At 35.1% G+C, this 27552-nt stretch overlaps 1 protein-coding gene across 1 annotated transcript in view; it reads right to left on the minus strand.

Annotated features, from left to right (window-relative positions):
* Positions 1-3087: 3087 nt before the first annotated feature.
* Positions 3088-27552, minus strand: part of LOC108363032 (sodium-dependent nutrient amino acid transporter 1-like) — a 117695-nt gene continuing 93230 nt past the window's right edge. Inside the window, exons 9-13 of the mRNA XM_017616231.1 lie at positions 24169-24345; positions 23972-24071; positions 9006-9182; positions 8267-8361; positions 3088-3425 (exon numbers count right to left, since the gene is read on the minus strand). Coding sequence (XP_017471720.1) covers positions 3249-3425; positions 8267-8361; positions 9006-9182; positions 23972-24071; positions 24169-24345 — 726 coding nt within the window. The 3' untranslated portion in view covers positions 3088-3248. The remainder of the gene's footprint in view (positions 3426-8266; positions 8362-9005; positions 9183-23971; positions 24072-24168; positions 24346-27552) is intronic.

Below are 27552 nucleotides of genomic sequence, written 5' to 3' on the forward strand. Positions count from 1 at the left end.
GTTAATCATATTAATATAAGTTCATCTGAATCTCTTTTTCGATTTGAGTTGTCATTCTTACAAACAAACTTTTAAATTTTCAGATTTTTTTTGTGAAAATTCGAAAAAATTCTAACTAAATCGAATTTGCACCACCAAATTTCGAATCGAATAATCGAATGGTTGGGCAATGTTCGAAATTCGGAAAAAATCGAATTTGAACCCCCCACTACCCATCCCTAGCACACATCTGTGCGATTTTATCGCAGTAAATCAATCAATCAATGTCAATTTATAGACAAACAAAAAATATTTTTCAACAAAAATAAACTTCTTAACTTTTCTACATCAAATATGTTTTGTTTTTTTTACGTTAAATTTTGTTTTAATATTGTTAAATCCTTCTATTGACCTTTTTCGTTATCAAAACGCTACAGTCTGCGATTTCGGCACGAGGAAAAGAAGAACTGCGCATGTTCGAATAAATCGCTGCAGCAAAATCGTATAAGTGTGTTGTTCCTCATTTAAAACTATGGTCGGCATTGTTGTAATTTTTGTCGGACCGACAGAATCGCATAGGTGCGAAAAAAATAAAAATCAAAAGTAATCCTTATGCTCAAGCAAGATTATAAAACTCAGAATCTGAGTATTATTCTTGAGTGAAAAAATAAAAATCGCAAGATAATCATTATTCTTGAGTGAAAAAATAAAAATTGAAGGATAATCATTATTCTCGATCAAAAAACTTAAAATCAAGGGGTAATCATTATTCTTGAGCGAAAAAATAAAAATCATATTTTAATTATTATTTATAATTTTTTTAGTAAAACTTGAAAAATAAAAATCATTGTAAATTACGGTATGACATACAAAGTTGGATAAGTGCGTATACATAAAATTGCTGTACGACACTTACAACATGTCGATTTTTTAATTCAAATTTAAAAAATGATTAATGATTATTTTTCATCCCAGTATACAATTGCACAAAATGAGCTGCAAGGTGGCGCTGGAGTCGAGTTATTGCTAAAAATCGTCAAGTGGAGTCACTCGGAGACAACAAGGATCAAAGTTAATTTCCTACCGTTAAATCAACCACCAGAACCATTGCGGTCCTTGCTTTACGCCGACTAAACAGAATAAAGATTATTCTTAATAAATGCCTACAAATACGATTGTAAGACAACTAAGGTATTTCGTCTGAAATAAGTCTATGTATATTGGATTTATGTGGACTAATGAAAACGTGGACTAGTTAGACCGTTGGACCAAATGTTTAAATAAAAAGAAATTTTAGGCGTGACGAAGTGCGCCGGGTCTGCTAGTAAGCTTATAAATATAAACTTATTATAAATGTTAAAAAAAAGCTTTTTATAAGCGTTTAAATATAAATTTATAATAAGTTTCAAAATAAGTTGCTTATAAGCGTATGAATATAAACTTACTAAAAATTTTCAAAATAAAGCTTTTTATAACCATTTATTTAAACGATATTTCATTAATAAGTCATACATAGATTGTTTAACATCTACCCGCCCTTATTGTAGCACCCTTTATATTAACACTGTGGAACATAAAAACAAACCTAGAGTGCGCATATATCAGGTTTGATAACTGTTGGCCATACGAACAATGCCACATACTCAGATTTACTGGCTCAATTCGTGTTCTCGAGAAAACAAGATTTCAGGATCCGAAAATCTGAGTATAGCGGCCAAATTTTTTTCTCCAAATTTTTAAATGTATCGTTTTTTGGTCTATGTATATTTGCTTTGTATGCTATTTTCAATAAATATCGGCCAAAAAAAGAAAAAAAATTTGGCCTCCGTACTAAGATTTTTGGATCTTGAAAACTTGTTTTCTCGAGAACTCAAATTGATCTAGTAAATCGGAGTATGAGGCATTATTCGTATCGCCAACAGCTATCAAACCTGATATATGTATCCGCACTCTAGCTTTTTGTACTCCACAGTGTAACATATGTAGTAACATCCAAATATTCTGTAACAAATGTGATATTGAAACTAAAAGAAATGCAAATTTTCTGCGGACTCATCTACACTGGCTAAAATATATATAGAGAAGAGACATTTTAGCATTTTTTGGCCACTTAAAAAAAATATATGTACAAAAACATATAAATTGATGATAACACACAAACATTAAGGGCCGTTTTCACCATCTCTGGTTAAAACTAATCTCCAGTTAAACACCGTTACCGACGTTATCGACGCAATGTTATATGCATGGAGTCAGTAACGTCGGTAACGATGTTTAACTGGGGGTTAGTGTTAACCAGAGATGGTGAAAACAGTCCTAAGCATAAAAAAGTTAATTATTATATCTTGTTGCGTGCAGCAGCTTTCAATTACATGCGGTTATTGGCGAATTGGAAAAGCAGCTACATATTCCGCTTGATCGGCGCCATTCTCATGGATTAAGGTTTCTGAAAAAAATTTAATAACTTTTTAATTTAATGTAAAGGCAAGCAATGATAAGGAGGACGCATCATTTGAAGGCCCGAATGTTCCGCCGATTAGCGCAGCGGTCCTTGATTGGAAGTAACGTTATGTTCAATTTGTTCTCCGCGGACTTCACTCTCCTTAAGAAAACTTATAATTTCTTTATGTTTAGGCCACTCTCCTTTTCACCTTATTATTTATTTATTATATTTTTTCTTCTAATAATTATGATTAAAATACATTTAAAAAACGTAAACACGCACTTACAATTGAAAAAATGTTATATTTACAGCTTCATACCGTTGGCATTTGCATTTCATTTTTAAGTGTAGGTGATTTATAAACATCCGCTCTCAACACTTAATAAAGGTTCATTTGAAAAAGCTTTAAATAAACTGAATATTAAAAACGCTTATTTAACGCTTATTATAGCAAACTTACTTAAAGTTATTTTTAAAAACATTTACTGAAATGCTTGTTGGGTACATTACCATGCGTAAAGTTCTGAATTTATGAGTACTATAAAGATTACTTACCAGCTTTGTCGGTTCTGCAATTCTTTCAAGTTGACTTTTATTGCTACTGCGTAATTAAAACCACTTACTTATTTCACAGTAGTTAAATTCTAATTAGGTGAGATTAAGCATACATGACTTCTTTGTACAAAGTACTTGACAAAAGCATAAAAATAGATCCCCATACAAACTACTATATGGACGATAATACATACGTAAGTATTGTATGTATGTATATCTTTAAGTTAGAATGAATGAAAAAATTCAAAATACATATGACCTTAGTCTAACCTTACTTAGAAATACCGAGCAGGTAATAAAAGTTCTGCCTAAAGTTGCTCAGTCCCTTTTTGGTGCGCTCTTCTTCGCGTAAATAACCCAAGCGCTGCTTGTGCAGTAGCCATTCTGCGTGTATCTTTGGATCTGCCGGACCCCACTTTGGACTAGGTGTTACGCCCTTTTTGATTGTCTAAGTTGGTGGAAGGAAATATTTTTACTTAAATACAATTGTAATTATAGTTGTATATCGTCGTTATCAATGCAAAACACGTTTTAATACTCTGTTAGCCACTTCGAGAATTCCTATCGAAAACTTAAATTTTCACAAAAATTAGCTTTTAATGTGTAGCAAAATCTTTATTTGATTTAAGAGCTATCCATGATATTAAATCCAGCTTTATTAGGGGATTCACAAGACGTTTTAAAGATTTTAAAATTTGTAAAACTTATCAACATAAAATAAATTTTTAGAGGATTACGGGTTAACTACATATGTACATCAAGCAGTTTTTAAATTGGTAGAAAATAAAAACATACATATGTACATATATTCTATGTGTATAATTGTCTCTTATTATAGACTGTAAGTCCCCTACAACCATTTTTATTACATTGAAAAATGTTATGACTTGGACATTGCGACGCTTAAGATGTCTTGAAAATCCCCTATCTATGTACGTATGTATATACTTTTTATCATAGTAAAATCAAATTAACGTCGAGGATAGCCACGATGGAAATAAAGCGAAAGGCAATTTGAAAGAAAAAACTAAGGGCATATTTGGGTCAGAGACCCAAAACAAGTCTAAAATAAACCATGATAAAACAGAAGGTAGTTTCAATAAACAACTAATTGACGGATGTTGCTAGCACCGTTACCCTATTGTTAATATTTAAAAATAAATTAGGGAATTGCGAGATGGGAATTTCTTTCACAGTTAATGGGTGTAAATATTTTAGTCTTCTTAGATGAATCCATGCTCGGTGGCTCATAACCTCCGCCTAGGGCTGGGAACTTCATCCGGATTTTTCAACTATCCGGATTACCCGAATATTCGAATATACGGATACCTAAATGAAAAATCCGGTTACTCTGGAAGCTAAGATAATGGCTGAATTTCTTTATTCATTCTGAACTTTTGGACTACACTTTTTTGTTTATTTATTCTTAAGAACGTTCCTGATGATATGTTGACGTATATCTCAAAAGCATTCTGTTTATTCCGGCTGTGAAATGGGATTATCCGGAATGTATAAAGAAACGCAGCCAATATTTGGCTATCCGAATATCCGGATTTTTCATTATCAAAACGATATTTTCATTTCCCAATACCAGGCGCTAATAAATGTGTAGTAACAAGTTTTCTATTTCTATGCACAAAATCGTATGTATAAATTTTTAAATTTTCAAAATTCTACTTTGGAACGAATTAAAAAGTTCAAAAAACAAATTTATGCGTATAGAAAACTTGCTACTTCATATGCATGAGCGCCAGGTATTGGGAAATTAAAGTATCGTTTCGTAAAAATGAAAAAAAAAATATAAAATTGACCGCGAGAGTTTTTTCATGGCTTTAAAATATCATGGACGGAATAATGAAAGCTGTTACTGTACTTTTGGTCGTGGTGAATGCTTTACTAATTGTAGTATTTCTAAAAAAGTGATGACAAGAATAGTGCCATTTGTTTATATTGTGACAAAACGATACAAAACAAACGGTCAACTTCAAGTCCGTCAAGAGCTAATTCACTCTATCGTGTGCTTAACTCAGTAATCAGTTTGATGTATTGTGGAAAGATTTTCCGTCATCTCTTGACAAATTTGCTTTGGACACCGGTTTTCGTTTCAGTTTACATCACACTCCTACCCTGTCGAAAACACCAACAACGAAAATGAGAATATTAATCAGTTTGTTGATTTTTTTTTGGATATCCGAAAATACGAATATTAACCGGATCTTCGTAAATCCGGATATCCGAATAATTGCACAAGCGAATATTAACTGCATATCCATACTATCCGGATTTTATTCGTGTCAACGGATAATCCGCATGGATATCCGGATATTCGAATATGCGGATAGTCCCAGCCCTACCTCCGCCCCTACAGGACGGCCTACTGCTATCTATTCTGACAGCCAGGCTGCTATCAAATCTCTCAACTCTAACGGAACAACGTCCAAAGTAGCCATAGAATGCAGGAAGATTCTCAACCTGCTGGCATTAAAATGCTCCTTGACTATTGTATGGGTCCCGTCCCTGGACACAGGGACATTCTTGACCACTGCCTAGCCGACGAGCTGGCTAGGAGGGGCGGAAATATCTGAAGTCAATTCTGCTCAGAATGCGGGCATACCTCTAACCTCCTGCAAACACAGAATAAAGGCGGAACTCGTCGAGGAGGTAAATATTAGATGGGCTGCCATACTACCAGGCAAATTTGGAGAAATATTAATGTAAAGCGATCCATAGCTCTTACCCGGCTGGACCGCTCCTCTCTNCGAAATATTAATGTAAAGCGATCGATAGCTCTTACCCGGCTGGACCGCTCCTCTCTCAGATTAGTAGTCGGGGTAATCACCGGGCACTGCCTGATGGGCACACACGGAAAAAGGCTAGGATACCCCACCAACGATTTTTGTCGCAGTTGCAGAGACGAGGAAGAGATGGAGACCGTTGAGCACTATCTCTGCCATTGTCCCGCCCTGGCCAACGCGCGCAACCAATTCTTCGACAAGTACTTTCTAGATTGCTTAGCCGATTTGAACTCGGCGAACGTCCTCGACTTTTTGTGCTATATAAAACGCACTCGATGGTTCAATTACTAAGGAAGGGTAAGAAAAAATGGCTTCGGCCAGTGGTATCACAACGGACTTTTCCAGCCCACGTGTGCTCCGCGCTCTGCGCGGGCAGCCACTCCGACCTAACCTAACCTAACCTAGACGAATCCAACCAAGTCTAGTATGAATATGTACATAAAAAGAATGGAATTTTACTTCGAAATACAACGGATAATGGCATATCTGCTTACGTTTATGGTATTTCTCACCTCTACCCCAAACTGAAAATTTATCTGTATGTACGCTCACTCCATTATATCTGCGTACACCCTTCTTTTTTTTTAATATTCACAAAGTTTTGTAAGCTATAATTTTTTTGTTATTTTTGTACTAAGGTATGGCTACATGCTACAGAGAAAATCATATAAATCAAAGTTTCAGTCTGGGCGTGTGTGAATCGGTAACAAACTTCTATGGGGAAAGCTGTTGAATAANAATATTCACAAAGTTTTGTAAGCTATAATTTTTTTGTTATTTTTGTACTAAAGTATGGCTACATGCTACAGAGAAAATCATATAAATCAAAGTTTCAGTCTGGGCGTGTGTGAATCGGTAACAAAGTTCTATGGGGAAAGCTGTTGAATAATTATTTTACTATGGTGAGACAGTTTTGCCAATCTGCTGTGTGAAATGAAATATTTTTTGACAGCAGTAAATTTTTGATAACCGCATATTTATGAAATTAATATTTTAAGAACAAATCTACCATCGTTGATTGCAATTTATCAATTTAAGCTTTTATTTAACGAAAACTTACACACATCAACAATCTTTGCGATTGTCAAAATTTTGTATTCATTTGTCAAAAATTTTACTAGCCTCATGAGCTACTGAATTTTTATTCACCTTATTGTTGTCAAAAGTTTACTCTTCACACACGCTTTCTGCATACAAAATTAAGGAAAATTTAACGAATTTGTTCAAAATTTTAAACTTTTTACTCAGATTTTCTAAGAAATTTTCTGGTATGCAGTTTTATAGCACATTCAATTTTAGTATAACAGTGTACAAATTTGAAGTGGCTAGGAAATTGCGTTCATTTTTAATAATTTTTGCTGACGGCTCTAGGCATTTTTCTTCATACAAGATATGAGTGATTTTTTTTTTTATGAAAGAAAATACGTATTATTCGTTTCACAAGCGTTCTCCAAGTTGGAGGCTGCAAGAAAAATTCATTCCTTTTCTATGTTTTGACCAACACAGTTTTTCATTAGCTTTCATTTCGCGGCACTGCACTTTTGGAGAGTATGGTCTTGTTCTCGCTAATGATCTATGGTAGCAAAATGTTGAGAACATATGTACGTACGGATATCTTAGAAGCGCTGGAAGTTAAAAAAAAATTGTACCGTGTTCCCTGCAATGTTATTTTATATTTCTGCGCAACTCATTTTTCTTTTTATTATTTTAAGGAATTATTTTATTTTTTGCTGTCGATCAAATTCTTTTCAGAAAAAAAATTTATTATAATTTTCAATCTGGTAGCTAGATTTTGATGAAAATTTCATAATCCCAGCGAAAGTCAAATGGCTAATATGTCATTAAGTGAAACTACCTTCTTTTTTTCTACAATGGAATAAACTAATGGCGTTCTAGCATTTGTTTTGAATTCTGGTATTTGAAATGTAAAGTACTTTTGATCAGCTAGGCATAATGTCAAGGCGAGTTCATACAAGGTGTTTCATAAATAGAAAATTTGTATGCAAAGTAACTTCAGAAAGCTCTTTAAAGCTATTTTAATTTTTTATGAATAAGGACATAAAAAAGTACAACAAATAAATCATTTTGACAATCAGCACAATTGGGCTTGAAACCAGCCGCCAGCCGGTAACAATACTTTTTATGAATTCGCCTTGCATCATGTTTTTAACAATTTACCTATTCTTGTGTTGCCGGACCGTTGTCGAATTTTGTGACATTCTGACAAGTTACCCGGCATTTATAAGTAAACTGACAACATTAAACACGACCAGCTTTGTTTAGGTCAATACTAAGTATAATACCGTTATGCGCGCGATTTTTTTATGCATTAACAAAACCATATCACCTTTCTGAGGTTTTAGACCAAGCCCTGCCGTATGTAAGAATTGCCTTTAAATATAAAATGGTTTGATGTACATTTTGTTGTATTAAAAATTTTCGTATTTGTCATTAACAACGATGATATAAACATAATTTTATTTTTCATCACTACCTTTCCAAAAGAGATATCTTTGTGTGTAGATAAATACCAAACACCCCATAGGGGAAATTGGAGAAAGCCTATCACAAGTAACACCCAACCAGAAACTGTAAAGGAATGCTAATTAGATTTTTGTATTTAATTTCATTAATATATATGTATGTATGTATTTATGTATAAAAACAAAACGGTGAAGTTAAAAAAAGTTAAAGCTGAAAATAGATAAATTTATTCAGTGTGTGATATTAGTGGTATTCATCTAAACCGATAACTTTATCAAGCAGATATTCTTATAAATTTAAGCACTCTGTTATCTGTATCAGTAATTTTATACTACTAGCACGAGGATTAAGAAATTTTAGAAATGACCTCACTAAATGCGAAATAATTATATTTAGACGAGAAAATATTCGTTTAAATAAATATCTAACATAAAGGCGATTTATTTGAAGCGAGTTAAAAGGCACAATGTCTGTTTGTGTATGAATTCATTTGTCACTGCTACCAAACTGTGCGGCCAAATTATCAGTGAATAAAACAAAACGGAACGGATAATAAATTGAACTAGATTTGCGTGCAAAATTTGTATGCGGATCTCGAAATGTGTAAACGAGCTTCTATACAAATTTTGACCGTTAATTTATAAGGTTTACACAATTAAAAGTTTATACGGTTTATAATGTATTTATAAGGTTTGATGAATACCCTTATTATTATTTTGTATGTACATATATCCAGATGTTATACTTACTTTCAACAGAAGTAGGATATGACCATGTTGCATAAGTTAACGGTTCCATAACCACAAGGGAATAAATAAATATTACCGCCAAAAGTATTGGAGTTATTATACCCCAACAAAGGCGCCAGTAAATTGATACTTTACGGTTGGTCATGAATTCCACGTCATCACAAAAGTTGCGAAGCCCTAAATAAATAATATATGTACATATGTATGCATTAGAGATATTTCGAATGTCATATCTTTCACATTCGCGAATACGAATGCGAATGCTAATGTTAGGAATAACACTAAAAAAAGCTATAATTAACAAATTCATCGTTTTATAAATTATTATAACATTGAACCAGTGCTTAACCTATGCAGTGTTTTAATCTATTAGTCAAAGTTCAAAAGGGGCATATTAAATTTCAGAAAATGTGATTTTGTTGCCTTTTCTCCCATAAGGCGATTTCTTAGAGGCTCGTATATAAGGCCGGCTGCACTGAACAATTGCTCACTTTCGACAATTAAAGTACAAAATTTAACTAGTGGTGATTTCGTTTCATCCAAAAAATGTGGCCCTTCTCCGGTGCAAAGGAGCATGTTTTTGCCTTCTTGTCCGTGTCTAGCTCACGCGATTCATAATATTGTCCTCTTAAGCAACTATAATGGTATTCACCAAAGTGAGCAAGTGGCCTGGCAGTCTAGCAAAAGAGCAGGTCAGCTCAAGCAACCAATTTTTGCTAGACCGCCAGGCCACTTGCTCAATTTGGGGAATATCACTTATCTGATTTACTCCTGACAAAACATCAAAGGGTAGGGAATGTGCCTTTTTTGTCTTACAAGAATGTGACATTTTAATAAACAAACAAAAATTTGTTCACCCTTGGCCTTTATTTTGGAATCGAACACGAAAAGAGAAAGGGCAAACAAAAGGCGAAATATAGAGGAAAAAGTGCAAACATTAACAAAAAATGCGAGCACATTTGAGGGCGCCCAATTAGATCTAAATATTTCTATATAAGAGTTGTTTTGCCTGTAAAATACAAAACGTTAAATTGAAACAACCCTGCAAAAAATGCGACTAATCCGGGATGACTCCGGGAGCAATCGCAAAGGAACATGCGACTAATACCACTTTCGATCACTTCATATGGAATGAACTGTTCGCTTTTGTTCGAACATGTCCTATGAAGAGACTAACCCCCCTATTATGAATTCGTACGATGCACGATAGACCCTTGTATTGTGAAATTCTCAGTGTTGCCACAAAAACAAATACCAAACTCCTCCAAAACAAATGAAAAATCCTCAGAATCCGGACTAATTACTCAATATTTTCTTATTAGAGATATGTGTATTGTGTACTGCATACTATTTACAGGTACTTAGTATAAAAATTAATGACATTCTCCAATTCAATTGGTACATTTGTTCTTGCGGTTCAAACAAAATATCACCGTTGTTTTTTATGTCTTGGTATATAATATTGTATATAATATTGCTGCAACTATATCAGTGATCAATCTTGTCCTCAAGTCAGTCCTACACATTTTAAACTACTAAGTATACGTTCTACTGAAGCATTAGAAAGGGGCTTTATTAGCAATGCAGATATATATATTTTTTTTTAATTGGGAAACTTATATGAACCTGAAGAATCTTTTAATTCAAAAACTTTTTTCCTACAATTTTCTGGATCTAATGAAGAATCAGTATGAATATCCTTATGATCGAACAATGCGTGTTCTCTCCATTCGTTACCGAGATTTTGTAAGTTCAAAATACATAAGTTGGAAATATAACGATGGAATCAAAAAAATTATCGATAACATAATAAATACGGCGATGAGATACGAATGAAAGCGGGCGTGTTTTGGCTGCGCTCCGCGATTTTTTATGTGTTTCGGGCTTGTTTGGCCTATTAAAGGGCCAAAGCTAATGCACGCTTAACTTAAGGCGATCAAGACAGTGACTTTCTTCTTTAAGCTAAATTGCTAAAAAAAAAATAAAATAAAATAAAAATAAAACTAAAACAAAAACTAATTATTAAATTAATATGCCCTGTGTTTCTGGTCAAAGAGTCGAAAGAAGTGCTAAAGCAAAAGTGCAATGTGCCAAGTGCAATGACTTTTTTCATTTGGGATGTGTTGGTGTCACGTCAGCCGATGTGGAATTCCTACTTAGCTCGGCAAATCATTATTTTTGCAAAATCCCGATGTTCGTCGCAAATCTCTCCGCACACCTCCTCCTGTAGATGAGAATGTGGTATTAACAAACGATACTCACTCGTATAATTCGTTGTTGCCGCAACTCGACGTTTGTAGGAGAGAGCACGACGAGGAAAGGAGAGGGGCACCGAGTTGCTCGTGCTCGGGCAACACGCTTTGTGCTCTCGTTCGTCTGTGTAAATTGAATTAGCGGTTCACAGTTGACAACAACAATTGCACACACAAAAATCGCCGTGTGTAAATGAAACGAGCAACACCAAAAGGGAATGTGAAAAATCGCGTCGACAAAAGTTTCCGTGTATAAACGCAGTCTAGATAATGCGAAAACAATGCCTAATGTGGATAGCGCAAATGAGAATGTGATGTCAACAAACGCAACTAACTCGCATACCTCGGCACAAGTAATTGAGAATGCGATGTCAACATACGAAAACAATGCGTAATGAGAATAGTTCGCAAATCTCTCTGGCTACATTATGTAGTGAACTTGCTGCTTTTAAGTCTGAGTATGCTCGTGCAATGCAAATGATTAGTGCTCTTCATACAGACAAACAGCTCTTGATAAACAAAACAGATGAGATGAAATCAGAAATCAAAGCCATGCATAAACGTCAGTCCGAAGATATTGCCTCTGCCTTTGCGTTGCTCACTGCTGAGGTTAAAGATCTTCGTTTGTGTGTAAATGCATGCGAGTGCCGTAATAAAAATGTGAAAAGTACGAAAAATAAAACTATGCAAAAACACTCTTCGTCTTCTACTCTGTCTGATGCTACTCAAAAAATTAACTCATCATCATCTTCTTCGTTGCCTGCTGATACCCTCGTTCCTGCTTTTCCTGCTGACAATCATTCCAGCTCGTCCGTAAGTGAACTGAGCGGTGCGCCTGTTAAGGCGGCTCAAATGAGTGAACAACGTAACTCTACTGCTGATTGTGAGGCCTCTATCTCAGCGCCTGCTTCTTATGCTGATGTCGCTAACTCTGCTTGTGTGGCTGAGCATAATAATATTTCCTCTGCTACCGCTGATACTGCTGTTTTTGACTCTGCAAGTATGTTTACCAAAAAACCCAGCAAGAAATCAAAGCCACATGCCATCATTGTTGGTCGCAATAATACTGCTGAATTAGATGTAGCGCCAAGATTGAAATGGCTACATTTATCTTCTTTCAAGCCTTCAGTCACTGCAGATAATATCAAAGCGTATGTGTCAAAGCATTCATCTACTGATTCAAGCACTATCTCCTGCTATAGACTCGTCAAGGGGGATGTCTCTGAGGATTCATTGAGATGGGTTAATTTTAAATTGGGATTTCCATCGACGCTTTACGACACCTTGCTTAATTCGGATCTTTGGCCAGCAGAAGTAAAAGTTCGTCCTTTCAAGTTTTTTCAACAACCGTTGAATGTGGAAGGAGGTACTTAAGTCCTATGCAGAAAGCAGTATTGCAGAATCATGGTGAAAAACGTCTAAAAATATATTACCAAAATGTTTCTGGCCTTCGTACAAAATGTTCGGTGGTGCGAATGTTAACCACTCACTTAGATTACGATATTTATGTTTTAGTCGAATCATGGCTGAATGACAACTTTTTTGACAGTATCGTAAAGACCGAGACTCTGCTAAAACGGGTTGTTCTAGAGGTGGTGGTGTGCTTATAGTTGTTCAACGTGGGCTTAAAGCGTCGTTGGTAACGCTCGCTAATACTGACTCTCTTCTTGATCAGCTTTGTGTGTGTGTACATGGCTCCTCTGAACTTCTATACATTTGTGCCTCATACGTTCCGCCAAACAGCCCTGATAGTCTTTACTTCGCACATACTGATAATATTGTTTCGCTGGTCTTGGACACAGTTGGAGATAACCATGTTTGCGTTTGTGGCGATCTTAATTTATGTCGTCTAAATTGGTCCTCAAAGCCTGATTCAGTTGACTTAAAGGCATCAAATGTGAACTCTTCAGCCGAGATCTACGTCATTGATAGTTTGCTTAGTATAGGCTTACTTCAAATCAATAGTGTTTTTAATAAACTTAATAGGCTCTTGGATTAAGTGTTTATTAGTACCAATGTAAACTTCACTGTATCGGAATCTATCGATCCAATCTCTCCAACAGTAATGCATCACGTCCCTCTCAACCTTGAGTTGGAGTTCTATAAATTTACTACTCTACCAGATGATCTTAGTGCCAAGTTCAATTATAAAGCCTGTGATTTTTCTTCTTTGAACAATGATTTATTAAACATAGATTGGACTGATATTTTCCTTGACAGTGATGTGGCTTCGTGTTACAGTATTTTTAAGTCAATTTTATATAAGCTGTGTTTGCAGTACACTCCCGTTCTAAAAAAAAGGTTGTATAAATTACCGTGGTATACTAAACGCTTGAAACGTCTTAAGAATTTGAAGAATAAATTCTGCAAGATGTACAAATCATCTAAAGATCCCACACATTTGCTAAAGTACCGGAATTTTCTAAATGAATTTAATTGTTTAAATAAGTTTCTATATCGAAACTATATTTACAATTTTGAAGCCGACATTATCTCAAATCCCAAATCTTTTTGGAGTTTTATTGACTCAAGAAAGTCCTGCTCATCAATCCCAACCAACGTTTTTTATAACACTCTTACTGCCAACTCTCGGCTAATCTTTTCGCGGAATTTTTCCGCTCTAATTTCGTCAACGACTCTGATTTGGACATTATGAACACATATTGTCCGAATGACTCGGTGCTCAATTTCGGCTTTTTAAGCTTTGCTATTGAGGATGTTTTTAGAGGCATTGGAACTCTTAAGCCATCGTCTCAAACGGATTCAGACGGTTTCTCAGCTCTTTTATATTTAATTTATCTTTGGCCTCCGGAACTTTTTTGGAAGACTGGAAACATACACTAGTAACTCCTATTTTTAAAAGTGGGAATAAAAATGACGTCCGTAATTATCGACCAATGTCAAAATTATCTTCAGTTTCCAAATTATTTGAGATAGTAGTAAACAGTAAGCTATCTTTTGCTGTAAAAAACCTTATTTCCATAAATAAACATAGGTTCGTCTCTAACCGTTCGACAGTTACCAATCTTGCTATTTTCACAGATTACTGCATTTCCGCAATTCAAAATAAATTCCAGATAGATACGATCTATACTGATTTCTCGAAAGCCTTCGACAAAGTATCACACCGTATACTTCTGTCGAAGCTGGCCTCACTTGGTTTTCATTCGGCATTTCTATCCTGAATTAAATCATATTAATCTAATAGGAAATGCTTTGTTGTTGTTGACAATGCTATTTCGCAGCCTTTTTTGCTTCTTCTGGTGTTCCTCAAGGAAGCATACTTGGACCCCTATTCTTTGTTCTCTTTATAAACGACATTGGGTCCTGTTTTAGCTTCGCCAATTTCCTGCTATATGCTGACGATCTCAAAATATTTGCATCCATCAAAAATTCATTAGACTCTGCTAATTTGCAATCTGAATTGGACAGACTTCATGGTTGGTGTTGTAAAAATCAGTTGATGCTTAACATTAATAAATGCTTTCATGTGACGTTTGCTAAACACACAAATACTTTGCATACGTCGTATTGTATCGCTGGTTCAGCTTTACAGTCCGTAGCTGAAATGAAAGACCTCGGCGTTGTATTTGATTCCAAGTTAACTTTCAAGTTCGTACTCAAAGTTAGCATTTATTCGACGAAATTGTTCAGCATTCACAGATCCTTACACACATAAAGTTCTGTTTTGTGCGTTTGTCAGATCAATGTTAGAATACGCATCTTTTATCTGGAGGCCTTACAGTAAGACTCTATCCTACCGCTTAGAGCGCGTTCAAAAAGTTTTTCTTCGGTTTGCTCTCCGATCTTTAAACTTTTCTGTACCATTGCCCTCTTATCACTCTCGGTGCCTGCTAATCAGCCTAGATACCCTTGAAAATAGGAGATCTTTTTTAGCCTGCTCTTTTGTTGTCAAACTCATAAATGGGTCGATCGATTGCCCCACCCTTCTAGATAAAATCGCGTTCAATGTCCCGTCCAGAATACTTCGTTATTCTGAATTTTTTAATATTGGTTTCTCCAGAACCAACTATGGTGCAAATTCTCCTATATTTCGTACTTGTGCAGAATTAAATTCGGTCTTCAATGCCTTAGATGTTGATTTCTTGCAACCTAGTGCCACTTCAATCAACTATCTACGTCAATTCTTTTCCCAGATACACCAATAGCCATTAATTGCCCGTTCACTCCATCTTATTTGTATGTTAGTTTTAATTTAGCATTAATTCTACATAGTTTTAGATTTTATACGCAGTCTGTAAGAATATTTGTATTCAAAGACTTGAAATAAATAAATAAAATATTTAGCAGCAAATGCAGATGTGCTTAAGAGCGAAAAACACCACACAAGCGGCTTGACAAACCAAGCGAAATATCCCTTTCCTTAAAGCTATTTATGTCGTATGGTGGTGTTTGAAGGTTTGACAAGCCGAGAAATGTGAACAAAAATCAAAATTGTTTGATTTTCTGGCCCCCATGTTGACGTTTGATCAAACCGCTTACGTTGTGTATGATAAAATCGCCTTATTTGCAACGGAATTTTTACCGAATGAGGATGCAAGAGATAAAAATCGAAGAAAACCAAACCCTTTTACATTGTGAACCGGAAGAAAACTAAAATTCTTTACTTGAACAAGTCATGTTTGCATGGTGTATGGCGAAATGGGAAAAGTAGGTTTGAAGAATGTTTGACAAGCCGCTTATGTAGTGTATTTCGCTCTTTATATTTAAAACTTCGGAAAGCTTTTTGTTCAAAAATTTGCTGAGCGATTTAACAAATCTGATGTGTAAAACATGGTTGCATTTGTTATCTGCAAATATATCGAGAGAAAATTCCTCAAAAAATCCTCAAAATCAAAATCCTCAAAAAATACTCAAGCGCACCCGAAATTCCTCACGTTTTGAGGAATTACTCACAACACTGGTTACCGCATAATATGTTGTGTTGTATTAATTCACGATGATGGTGCATATACGGAACATGCGAGTAACGAGATTATTATGTGAGTAACGATTCGGTACTTAGAGTCAGGGGTTGTATTCGTTACTCAGTAACGAATACATACGGTTTGCTACAGCTCTATTTCATACCCTTCCTCCCGTAAACTGCTTTTCCCTTTCTCTAGCCCGCGCTCGCACTTTCGCTGCTTCGCGGGCAGGGTTGCGTGATTTTGATTTAGTCAAATCACAAATCCATAAATCAAATTTATTTCTGAATTGAAAGCCGCATCAAATCCTAAATAAATTTTATTTGTGATTTGCTTGGTCAACCAAATAAAAGATAAGTTTTGTTTGTGATTTGAACGTCAACCAAATAAAAAATAAATTTTATTTGTGATTTGATTCGTCAAGCAGATAAGAAATAAAATATATTTGTGATTTGCTTGGTCAACCAAATAAGGAATCAAATTTATTTGTGATTTGATTCGTCGAACAAATAAGAAATAAAATTTATTTAAATCGCCTCCAAATCAGAAATCAAATTGGTTTGTGATTTGATTTGTAGAGCGAATCATTGATTTGTGATTTTTCAGCTAAATAATACCCTTTTAGGCAACGCAACTACTTCGGGATATTTGAGACTATTTTGAAATTTTCAAGACTTTCTCTGGATTTTCAGGATTTTGGGACTAATTCCGTATTTTTGGGACTATTTCTTCGGGATTTTCTTTCGGGGGTTTTCGGGATTTTTGGACTATTTCGGGATTTTGGGTTTTTTGGTACTATTTCCTGTTTTTCGAGACTAATTCGAGGTTTTCGATGCTCTTGGGGCTATTTCGGGATCTCAGGGATTTTTGGGACCAATTCGGAGTTTTTGGGACTATTTCGGGTTTGTCGAACTACTTCGAGAATTTCGGGTTTCTCGGGAATATATCGGGATTTTTGGGACTATTTTGGTATTTTTGAACTATTTCGGGATTTTCGGGGCTATTCCGTGTTTTTCGGGACTACTTCGAGATTTTCGGGGTCCTTGGGTCTATATCGGGATCTTCGTGACTACTTCGATGTTTTTGGAACCAATTAGGAATTTTTGGAACTATATCGGGATTTTTGGGAGTATTTTCGAATTTTTGGGATAACTTCTAGATTTTGGAGATTTTCTCGGCATTCTTGAGACTATTTCGAAACTACTTCGAGATTTTCAGGAGTCTCGGTACGACATCGGGACCTTCTGGACTGCTTTGGGATTTCTGGGACTATTTCGGGTTTTTCGACACTACCTGGAGATTTTCAGGATTTTTGGGACTATTTCGGAATTTTTGGGACTGTTTCGGGATTGCTGGACTAATTCGAGATTTCTACGGTATTTTCAGGACTTTTCTGGATTTTTCGAGGCTCTCGGGACTATATCGGGATGTTTGGGACTACTTCGGTATTTTTTGGACCAATTAGCAATTTTGGGGACTATTTCGGGATTTTCGAGACTACTTCCGAGGGTTTCGCGTTTCTCGGGAATATATCGGAATTTTTGGGACTATTTCGGGGGTTTCGAGATTTTCGGGGTTCACGTGAATATATCGGGATCTTCGGGACTACTTCGAGGTTTTTGTGCTATTTTGGGAATTTTTGGAACTATTTCGGGTTTTTCGAGACTACTCCGAGATTTTCAGGATTTTTCGGACTATTTCGTAATTTTTGGGACAACTTCAATATTTTCGGTTTTCACGGGAATATATCGGGATTTATGGGACTATTTCGGGATTGTTGGTACCAATTCGGAATTTTTGAAACGATTTCGGGTTTTAAGAGATTCTCGGGATTCTCGGCTCTAAATCGGGATCTACCTTTGGAACTATTTCGGGTTTCTCTAGACTTCTCCGAGAAACCTCGGAAGTAGTCTCGAAAAACCCGAAATAGTCCCAAAAATTCCTAATTGGTCACAAAAATACCGAATTAGTCCCGAAGACCCTGATATAGGTCCGAGAACCCCGAAAATCTCCAAGTAGTTTCGAAAACCCCGGAATAGTCCTGAAAATCCCGAAGAAATCTCGAAAATCCCGAAATAGTCCAAAAGTACCGAAATAGTCCAAAAAATCCCAATATATTCCCGAGACATAGAAAATCTCAAAGTGGTCGCAAAAACCCCGCATTAGTCCCAAAAATACCGATATATTCCCGAGAACACCGAAAATTTCCAAGTTGTCTCGGAAATAGTCGAAAAAATTCCTGAAAATCTCGAAGTAGTCTCGAAAAATCCGAAATAGTCCCGACGTAATCCCGAAGATCCCAATATAGTCCCGAGAGCCCCGTAAATCGCGAAGTAGTCTCGGAAAACCCAGAATAGTCCCGAAAATCCCGAACAAATCTCGAAATAGTCCAACGATCCCGAAATAATCCCGAAGATCCCGATATATTCTTGAGAATCCCGAAAATCTCGAAATAGTTTCGAAAAACCCCAAAAATTCCAAATTGGTTCCAAAAATCCCGAAGTAGTTTCTAAGATCCCGAGAAACCCGAAATTCTCGAAGCAGGCTCGAAAAACTCGAACTCAACACTACCGAATTAGTCCCAAAATCCTGAAAAACCTGAAGAAGTCTCGAAAAACCCGAAGGAGTTCCAAAAACTCCGAATTAGTCACAAAAATCCCCAAGTAGTCACGAGAACCCCAAAAATCTCGAAGCAATTCCGAAAATCCCGAAGATTTTCGTGGAACTCGAAGTTGGAAGATACTTGAATATCGCATTTGTGCTGCATAAAAAAGTTATATTTAGCTAAAAAATCACGAATCCAATTGATTCGCTCTACAAATCAAATCACAAATCAATTTGATTTCTTATTTCGGTGACCAAGCAAATCACAAATATATTTTATTTCTTATTTGCCAAGCAAATCACAAATAAAACTTATCTTTTATTTACTTGACCAAGCAAATCACAAATAAAACTTATCTTTTATTTGCTTGACCAAGCAAATCACAACTAAATTGTATTTCTTATTTGGTTGACAAATCAAATTACAAATAAATTTTATTTTTTATTTGGTCAACAAACCAATTCACAAATCAAATATATTTGTTAATTAAAGGCGGATTTTAAATCAAAAAGGATTTGAAATCACGCAACCCTGTTCGCGGGCAAGAAAGTGCCCATGTCTACTCAAGAGGATAAAACTGCGCAAGGCGAATTTATACAAGGTGGTAGCAAGAATACAACAAACAACAACCACATGTATTTTGTATCAGGGGCAAAATGTCAAATCTCAATTCGCCTCAAAGTTTACATGTATTTTGTTGTTGCTATTCAGGGGAATGCTGTCAAATCAGTAAAAGCAAAAACAAAATACATGTGAGGCGAAGGAAAGAAGAAGAAATCAGCTGATTGGACAACACCACCTTGTATAAATTCGCCTTGAAACTGCGTATTTTGTCAAAATGATTATGCCTGATTATGGTAACTTAACTCAATTTAACTGAACGTAGAACTTAGAGAATCAAAATGAACCAGATTTCGACGTGGCATTAAGTTACGTTAAGTTTCGGCTGTTCAATTATAAGCAACACCCATTTAACAGAATTTTTAAGAGAGCCATAAGTTACGTTACGTTGCCATAATCAGACAAAGGCGAATTTATACAAGGTGGTGTTGATGGCGAATTTAGATTTTCGCCGCGGTACTTTTTAATGTCAAAATAGTGTGTTAGTTGTAATATGAATTCGCCTTGTTTGCAACAAACACATCATTTTGACATTAATAAGTACCGCGGCGAAAATCTAAATTCGCCATCAACACCACCTTGTATAAATTCGCCTTGAATCAGACCATAAATCAGTGGCAGATAGATCGTCTTCTTTTTTCTTTTATAAACTCTCTTAATTTGGCCAGTTCAATGCGAATTGGTACGGTTTCCTGACGTACTGATTTTATCAGTACAGTACTGATTTTTCAACTCTTGTACTGATTTAATTAATTTCTTCAATCAGTACGCTAATGTCCTGATTTTTAAAATGTTTTACTGATTTTTACTGAATTATTAATTCAAACAAAATAATTTAGGATTTTCTTAAGGTTTTTACATAACGTTGGAGCTTCCTTAAACTGTACTGTAAAAAGTAAGAAGAAAATAATTTAATTATAGTTGACATGTTTCAGATAATGTTTGATATGCCCAAGAAATTAATACAACAAAAAGATCAATCATTTTACGGGCATATCGCCGGGTCGTTACATGCCAGTTGCGATAATAATATTATGATGCAGCTTAAGTTATTCAAAAAGAAGGCTGACGATTTTTTGTCGTGTGTTGTTAGTTAACTCGAAAATAACTTTCAGCTTAATAACAACAAATTTTCCTATAACTTACAATTATTTTTTCACAATTTACTGACATTGTTAAAGAGTTGTGCATGCGTGACATAGAGTTAGATACACTTTTTAGCGAATTCTCAGTCCTTCAAAGTTTTTGCGTAGTTGAAAAAAATAATTTAAGCCATGAAGAAATATAGATGAAGTCCTTGAATAGTGGTACTTTTCCTCAGTTTGAAAGAAATATGTAATTTAGTTTTCTTTCAATACCACACTCAAACGAAGCAACTGAGAGGATCTTAAGTATATAGCATGATAAAAATATAGTAAGGTAGAACCGCTGAGAGTCACTTTTGAAATTCTTGACGTTTCCAAACAATTTAATTTTTAAATTTACTCACAAACTCACACACACATTTTCATTTTCAATCTCAAGCAACAACAATTTCGAACAATTTCAATTTTTTATTTTTACTTTTATATGATTTTAAAATGTTGGCAAACTTCAAAAAAAAATCATGGCCGACAAATTGAGAGAACGGTTCTACCTTGCTATGTTTTTATCATGGTATAAAGTTTCCTTCCTGGCGAAAAGAGAGAAATCGGCTTCTAATTAAAATTTTTTATTTTTGATATTTTTCTTGAGCTTTGTACCACGATTGTTTATTAGGAAAGATTGAAAAAGCAACAAAGTCTAAGCGATAGAAGTTATAGCAGCTATTTCGGAGATCACCACATCTCCTCATCAGACTTCTTTTTTTTTCTAGATTTCAGCAGGGATCGAACCTGCGTAATCGATGTTCAAAGTCAGAAGCGTTAACCACTGAGCTATGTACATCCCGTAAACTCTTGTTGCTAATTCATAGCTCAGTGGTTAAACGCTTCGGACTTTGAACATCGATTACGCAGGTTCGATCCCTGCTGAAATCTAGAAAAAAAAAGAAGTCTGATGAGGAGATGTGGTGATCTCCGAAATAGTGCTATAACTTCTACCGCTTAGACTTTGTTGCTTTTTCAATTTTTCCTAATAAACAATCGTGGTACAAAGCTCAATAAAAATATTAAAAATAAAATGTTAACAAGCCACAATAACATTGACAAATACATAGTTTAGGAAGAGCCTGCCTGAAACTATACAAAAAAGCAAATAAGCAAATGGATGTATAGAATTGACAACAACAACCACGCTGTCGAGTTTAAATAGCGGCAAATCAGCTGCACTTGATAGTAGTTGGTTGAATAAGGAAAATGAATTAGCAACAAGAGTTTACGGGATGTACATAGCTCAGTGGTTAACGCTTCTGACTTTGAACATCGAATTCGCAGGTTCGATCCCTGCTGAAGTCTAGAAAAAAGAAGTCTGATGAGGAGATGTGGTGATCTCCGAAATAGTGCTATAACTTCTACCGCTTAGACTTTGTTGCTTTTTCAATTTTCCTAATAAAAAATCGTGGTACCAAGCTCAAGAAAAATATTAAAAATAAAAATGTTAATAAGCCACAATAACATTGACAAATACATAGTTTAGGAAGAGCCTGCCTGAAACTATACAAAAAAGCAAATAAGCAAATGGATGTATAGAATTGACAACAACAACCACGCTGTCGAGTTTAAATAGCGGCAAATCAGCTGCACTTGATAGTAGTTGGTTGAATAAGGAAAATGAATTAGCAACAAGAGTTTACGGGATGTACATAGCTCAGTGGTTAACGCTTCTGACTTTGAACATCGAATTCGCAGGTTCGATCCCTGCTGAAGTCCAAAAAAGAAGGCTGATGAGGAGATGTGGTGATCTCCAAAATAGCTGCTATAACTTCTACCGCTTAGACTTTGTTGCTTTTTCAATTTTTCCTAATAAACAATCGTGGTACAAAGCTCAATAAAAATATTAAAAATAAAATGTTAACAAGCCACAATAACATTGACAAATACATAGTTTAGGAAGAGCCTGCCTGAAACTATACAAAAAAGCAAATAAGCAAATGGATGTATAGAATTGACAACAACAACCACGCTGTCGAGTTTAAATAGCGGCAAATCAGCTGCACTTGATAGTAGTTGGTTGAATAAGGAAAAAGAATTTGCAACAAGAGTTTACGGGATGTACATAGCTCAGTGGTTAACGCTTCTGACTTTGAACATCGATTACGCAGGTTCGATCCCTGCTCAAGTCTAGAACAAAAAAGAAGGCTGATGAGGAGATGTGGTGATCTCCAAAATAGCTGCTATAACTTCTACCGCTTAGACTTTGTTGCTTTTTCAATTTTTCCTAATAAACAATCGTGGTACAAAGCTAAAGAAAAATATTAAAAATAAAAATGTTAATAAGCCACAATAACATTGTCAAATTGTTTAAAGTGAACTTCAAATTAAAAGTAATTTTAAAATGAAATTTATAGAATTCTTTGACTATTTAAACACTGAAGATGGATATGATCTCATTATTGCTATTCAAAAATCTCATAAATATAAAATAATTTATTGGCCTCTGTTTACAATGATATCAACACTGATGTTAAAATGAGTAACACTTTTATTTTTTATGAACTATATTCTATTTATATACCAAAATGGTGTTAAAAACAAGTTCTCTGGCACTTTAAAGTAATATCTGTTACTTACATTCATAATTTTGCTTAAATAAAAATGTACTGAAAAGTACTGATTCTTTTAGCAAAAAACAGTCTAACGTACTGATTTTGCGCATAAAAAATCTGGCAACCCTACGAATGGTGTGGCCGTCTTACAGGAACTTTCTTTCAAAAACCTAACCAAAATTTGGGAAGAAGGTTGGACGGTTTCATTACTCTCTCACATAAAGGAGTCACGATTTATATTTTTTCCGAAAAAATGTCTTACGAGAACTTGCTTTCAAAAACCTAACCAAAACTTGGAAAGAAGGTTGTACGGTTTCATTACCTTTACACATAAAGGAGTCACGATTTAGATTTTTTCCGAAAACATTTCTTATGAGTAATTCTGGATTTTTGGATAGCGTATACGCCACTATTGCCTTTGCTGAAAAAATGTACATATATATGTTTTTTGTAGTGTGTAGTTTACAGAGGACAGGTGTTGCCTCAATTCCATTATTTCCTTAACTATCTGCTAATGGGACATCTTATTAGATTTAAAACAAATTAAAAGGAATTCGAAGACTGTGCAATATATTGTATTACGTTTGAGTGATATTTTCTGCCGCGGTGTTTTGTGTAGCTGCTAGTGACGCAGTTTCCCAACTAAAATTGAAAAAAGTAGAGTTTCGAAAAACTAAGCTTTTTTAATTCTTATCAAAGAGTTAGCTGAATACCAATATAGAAAAATTTTATGTTTCTGTGCGTTTGCTTTTCCTGACTGGTGCACTGCATTATAAAAAGGCGCCAAATTCAATACTCGCTCAGAGAGGTCGGATGCCCGGCCCTATCTATAGGTCTATAGAAACTATTAGTGTTGCGTCTTAGTATCTACTTACCATAGAACCAAGTAATGCCGATAACTTCAAAAACTGAGAGAGAGAATACAATAAAAGTTCCAGCAAAATAGTCCACAAGATTTAAAATCCATTGTCCACCCTGTTATGAAAAAATATCAATGAATATGTTATGAATACTACATATACATATTCGTATGCATGTATGTATGTAAAACAGGCGTTGAACTAGAACTCACCGGGGTCACATACGTTATGCCGACGCCAAATCCTATTATTGTTACAGCCAACGAAACCAACCAGAATTTTTTCAACTTAAACTGATCGCAAAGAATTGTAACGACTGTACTTTGCAGTGCTGCTAAGGTTCCGATTCCCAGGACAAAGAGCATGAAAAAGAATAACACCGAAAAGAGCTTTTCGGTTGTAATAGAGTCTGGTTTAGTGTTATTTTTTTAAATGCTTTTTGAATAATGATTTGTTAAATTATTCCGGCAGCAACGCAAATAATGCACTAAAGTCCAATTTGATCACTGACACAGGGCAAATTTCTGATCAAAATTACTTGGCATTTAAGTTATGTAATTGTGAATTCGTATTCGAAATCAGGGTTGGATTTTTCATATTTGAATAGCCGACATTGGTCATTTAAATACAGTTTAAATATTTAAACTAAAAATGAAGATTTTCTAGTCAGCTCTTAAATTGCTCATCTGAAATTGGCCCTTAGCCAGTGTCATAGTTAGGAGTGGGAGAAGTGATAGATCGTCATTACATTGTGCTTTCTACATTTCCATTAAATGAATAATAACATTTTACGCATTTATATATTTTTTTACTACATTCTTTTATCAGCTGCAAAAACTTGTCAAATTTCCATTGTAAATTTTCTTCGAGTGAACGTATGCATGGCAACTAAACTATCAGGCCGATTCTGAACAGAACTCCCTGGGAGTTTTCTCTCTTTTCCCTTTCTTCTATCATGAATAAAACTTCCCTGAGGATTTTTTATATTAAATGGCGGAGTTGAGCTGTCAAAAGAGTGTCAAACAGCTTTTTCGAAGTTCGAATTTCCTCCTCCCAAATTTTCGGTGAAAATGCTACTCCCTGGGAGTTAATTATTGGAGGATTTCTTTCTCGGGAGAAACGAATTCCCGGAGAACAAACTCCCCGGGAGTATTAAGAATGGGGCTGTATTTGTATTTAGGGAATTCACAAGGTCACAGCAATCATATTCTCATATAGTCATCAATTTTAAAACGTTTAAGTTTTGTCGTGCTCCGATTCACTTAAAAAATGACCTTAAAAAATTCATGACATCATAACAATATGACTAGTTGTGATACCTTATGAACCCCAATTGTTTACATTTCCTGAACTCACAAATGTTTCTTTATTTTATTTTTTAAGCCACATTTTACGCATTACATTAAATTTTATTATTTGAATTTTGGGCATTGTTTATTGATAAATTTTAACAAAAATCTTTTAATGCGTGAATTAAAAACGTATGACATTTAACTTTTTAAAAGAAGTAACTTTTGCTCAAACATCAAAGCCCTGGCTTGCAGTGTAAAAATTGCAGCGAAATTGGTCACCGCATTAAGTGCTCTTTCAAAAACTTAAGAGGTTTTTCGATTGCAGAAACAAATTTTAAAATTTGTTGGACTGTGTACCTAAAAAATCATATACACCCAGAAAAAGGTTTATTTATAATAACCAAGATTTGGTTATAGTGATCAAGTGGCATAGTTGGATATGGCGAAACAAATATATAGTTCACGAAAGTCTGCAATTTACTTAGGACTTCTAGTTGGGACAAATGTATATTTGTTAATAATTACAAAACGACTGCCTTGATTGGACAATATCGTTAGTTGAATAAAATCATTGTTGAGCAAATATAAACAATGCTTTGGTTGATACAAGTTGTCAATTAATTTTGTGAACTTGCTGTAGACTTGAATCAGCTAACCGTTTATTATTGGAAAAAAAGTTTCAGTTTGGCACAAATAAAAATTTACTCGATGTTTGTTGTGTTGTGTTTGTTGTATTAAGCATAAAAAATACGTACATATTTACATAAGTTAGTTACTAAAGTAAATAATACATATGTATGTGGTGGTAAGAATTTCCTAAAAAACAACGATGAAACAGGAACAGTCGGCGAAAGCCCAGGTCAATATCTGCTGGAAGTATACAGCTTTGCTTTTTCCTTGCCTAAATAAACACCTTCAAATTATAATTCACATGAATTATATATCCACTGAAAACCCCCGGTTGGCATCAAACTTTATATTTTTAAATAACTATGTGCGCACCGAAACAACTCGCGGTGATAGAAAAACTGAGACAAACAATTCTGTGTATGTCATAGCACACACTTTTCTTTCTCTACCTAGCGCAGCGATCGACATTCCTTAAAACCTGTTACTAGACATGTTTAGAATCGAGTCAACCCCTTAGTTGGACACATATTTCTACACATTTCGAAATTAGGACTTCCTGCCACTCTCAGATACTGTGCGGCGTTGCCGTCGATTCTTTTTAAAGCTCTAGTACTATGTATGTACACTGAGAAAAAGGATTAGTTTCGACAACTAAAGATATTTAGTTCCCGAATTTTGACAATATTTGGGAACTGTTACCAAGGATTGGGAACTATTACCATGGGTTGGTAATTATAACTAAATCTAATCTTCATCTACATAGGTTGTAACAAATCGTTAATTTAGTTGAAGGGTTTGGTTAATACTAATAAATATTTCTTTGAAGCATATTTCTACAAATTCCATTCAACTTAACGTATGGTTCATAAAAGGATATTATTAAGCTCTGCTAATGCAGATAAGCTTTCTTTCAACACATGGTTTAGTCATAGTTACCAAATCTTAGTTGAGGCAACCACGATTTGGTTTGAGAGTGGAACATATTCGTGCTTGTGAGCCACCCCTAAAGAATGCTGTGCGCGCTCTGAGCAAATGTGTGTTTCACATCCGAAGAGCGCCAGCTGAGCAATGCACACAGTCCCACTTATTGAATCGTTTGAATGTGCTAGTATGCCGACCCATGATACAATAATTTTTAGAAGGTAGTTTCACTTCAAAATTTTTGACATAAACCGTGTCTGTGACAAACACGCAATGTGGCCACTGCTACGATATAGAACTTGGGGATTATCGCTTGTTATTTTAGATATTTTTTAACAGAACATGTAAAGATTTATATGTTTCATAACTGATCACTTAATTTTTAATATAAATATACGTATTTTATATATACATTTTTGCCACTGCTAATCACATGAATAAAAATCATAAAAATGAAAATATAACAGCAATATTTCTTGTTTATAATGGATTAGATCCATCGCACACCACGGACTTTATCGGCCGCCAATTTGGATGTGCTCGCTAGTCTTTCCATTGCACCTCAACCTATTGGTCAGAGCGATTAAGCTGGTGTAATGTGCGCACCTCCATACATCTTCATGTACATATGTCAAGCGTGCCCTATCATTTAAATAGGCGGCCGATAAAGTCTGTGGTGTGCGCTGGCTCTTATAGCTGTGTCCTTACATCTATTCCGTGTGTTGCAATATCCACGAAAGCAGCAGTTAATTT

The sequence above is a fragment of the Rhagoletis zephyria genome, unplaced genomic scaffold (assembly GCF_001687245.7).
Source record: "Rhagoletis zephyria isolate East Lansing unplaced genomic scaffold, Rhagoletis_zephyria_1.1 Rzeph_scaffold_01171, whole genome shotgun sequence".
NCBI classification, from domain to species: Eukaryota; Metazoa; Arthropoda; class Insecta; order Diptera; family Tephritidae; genus Rhagoletis; species Rhagoletis zephyria.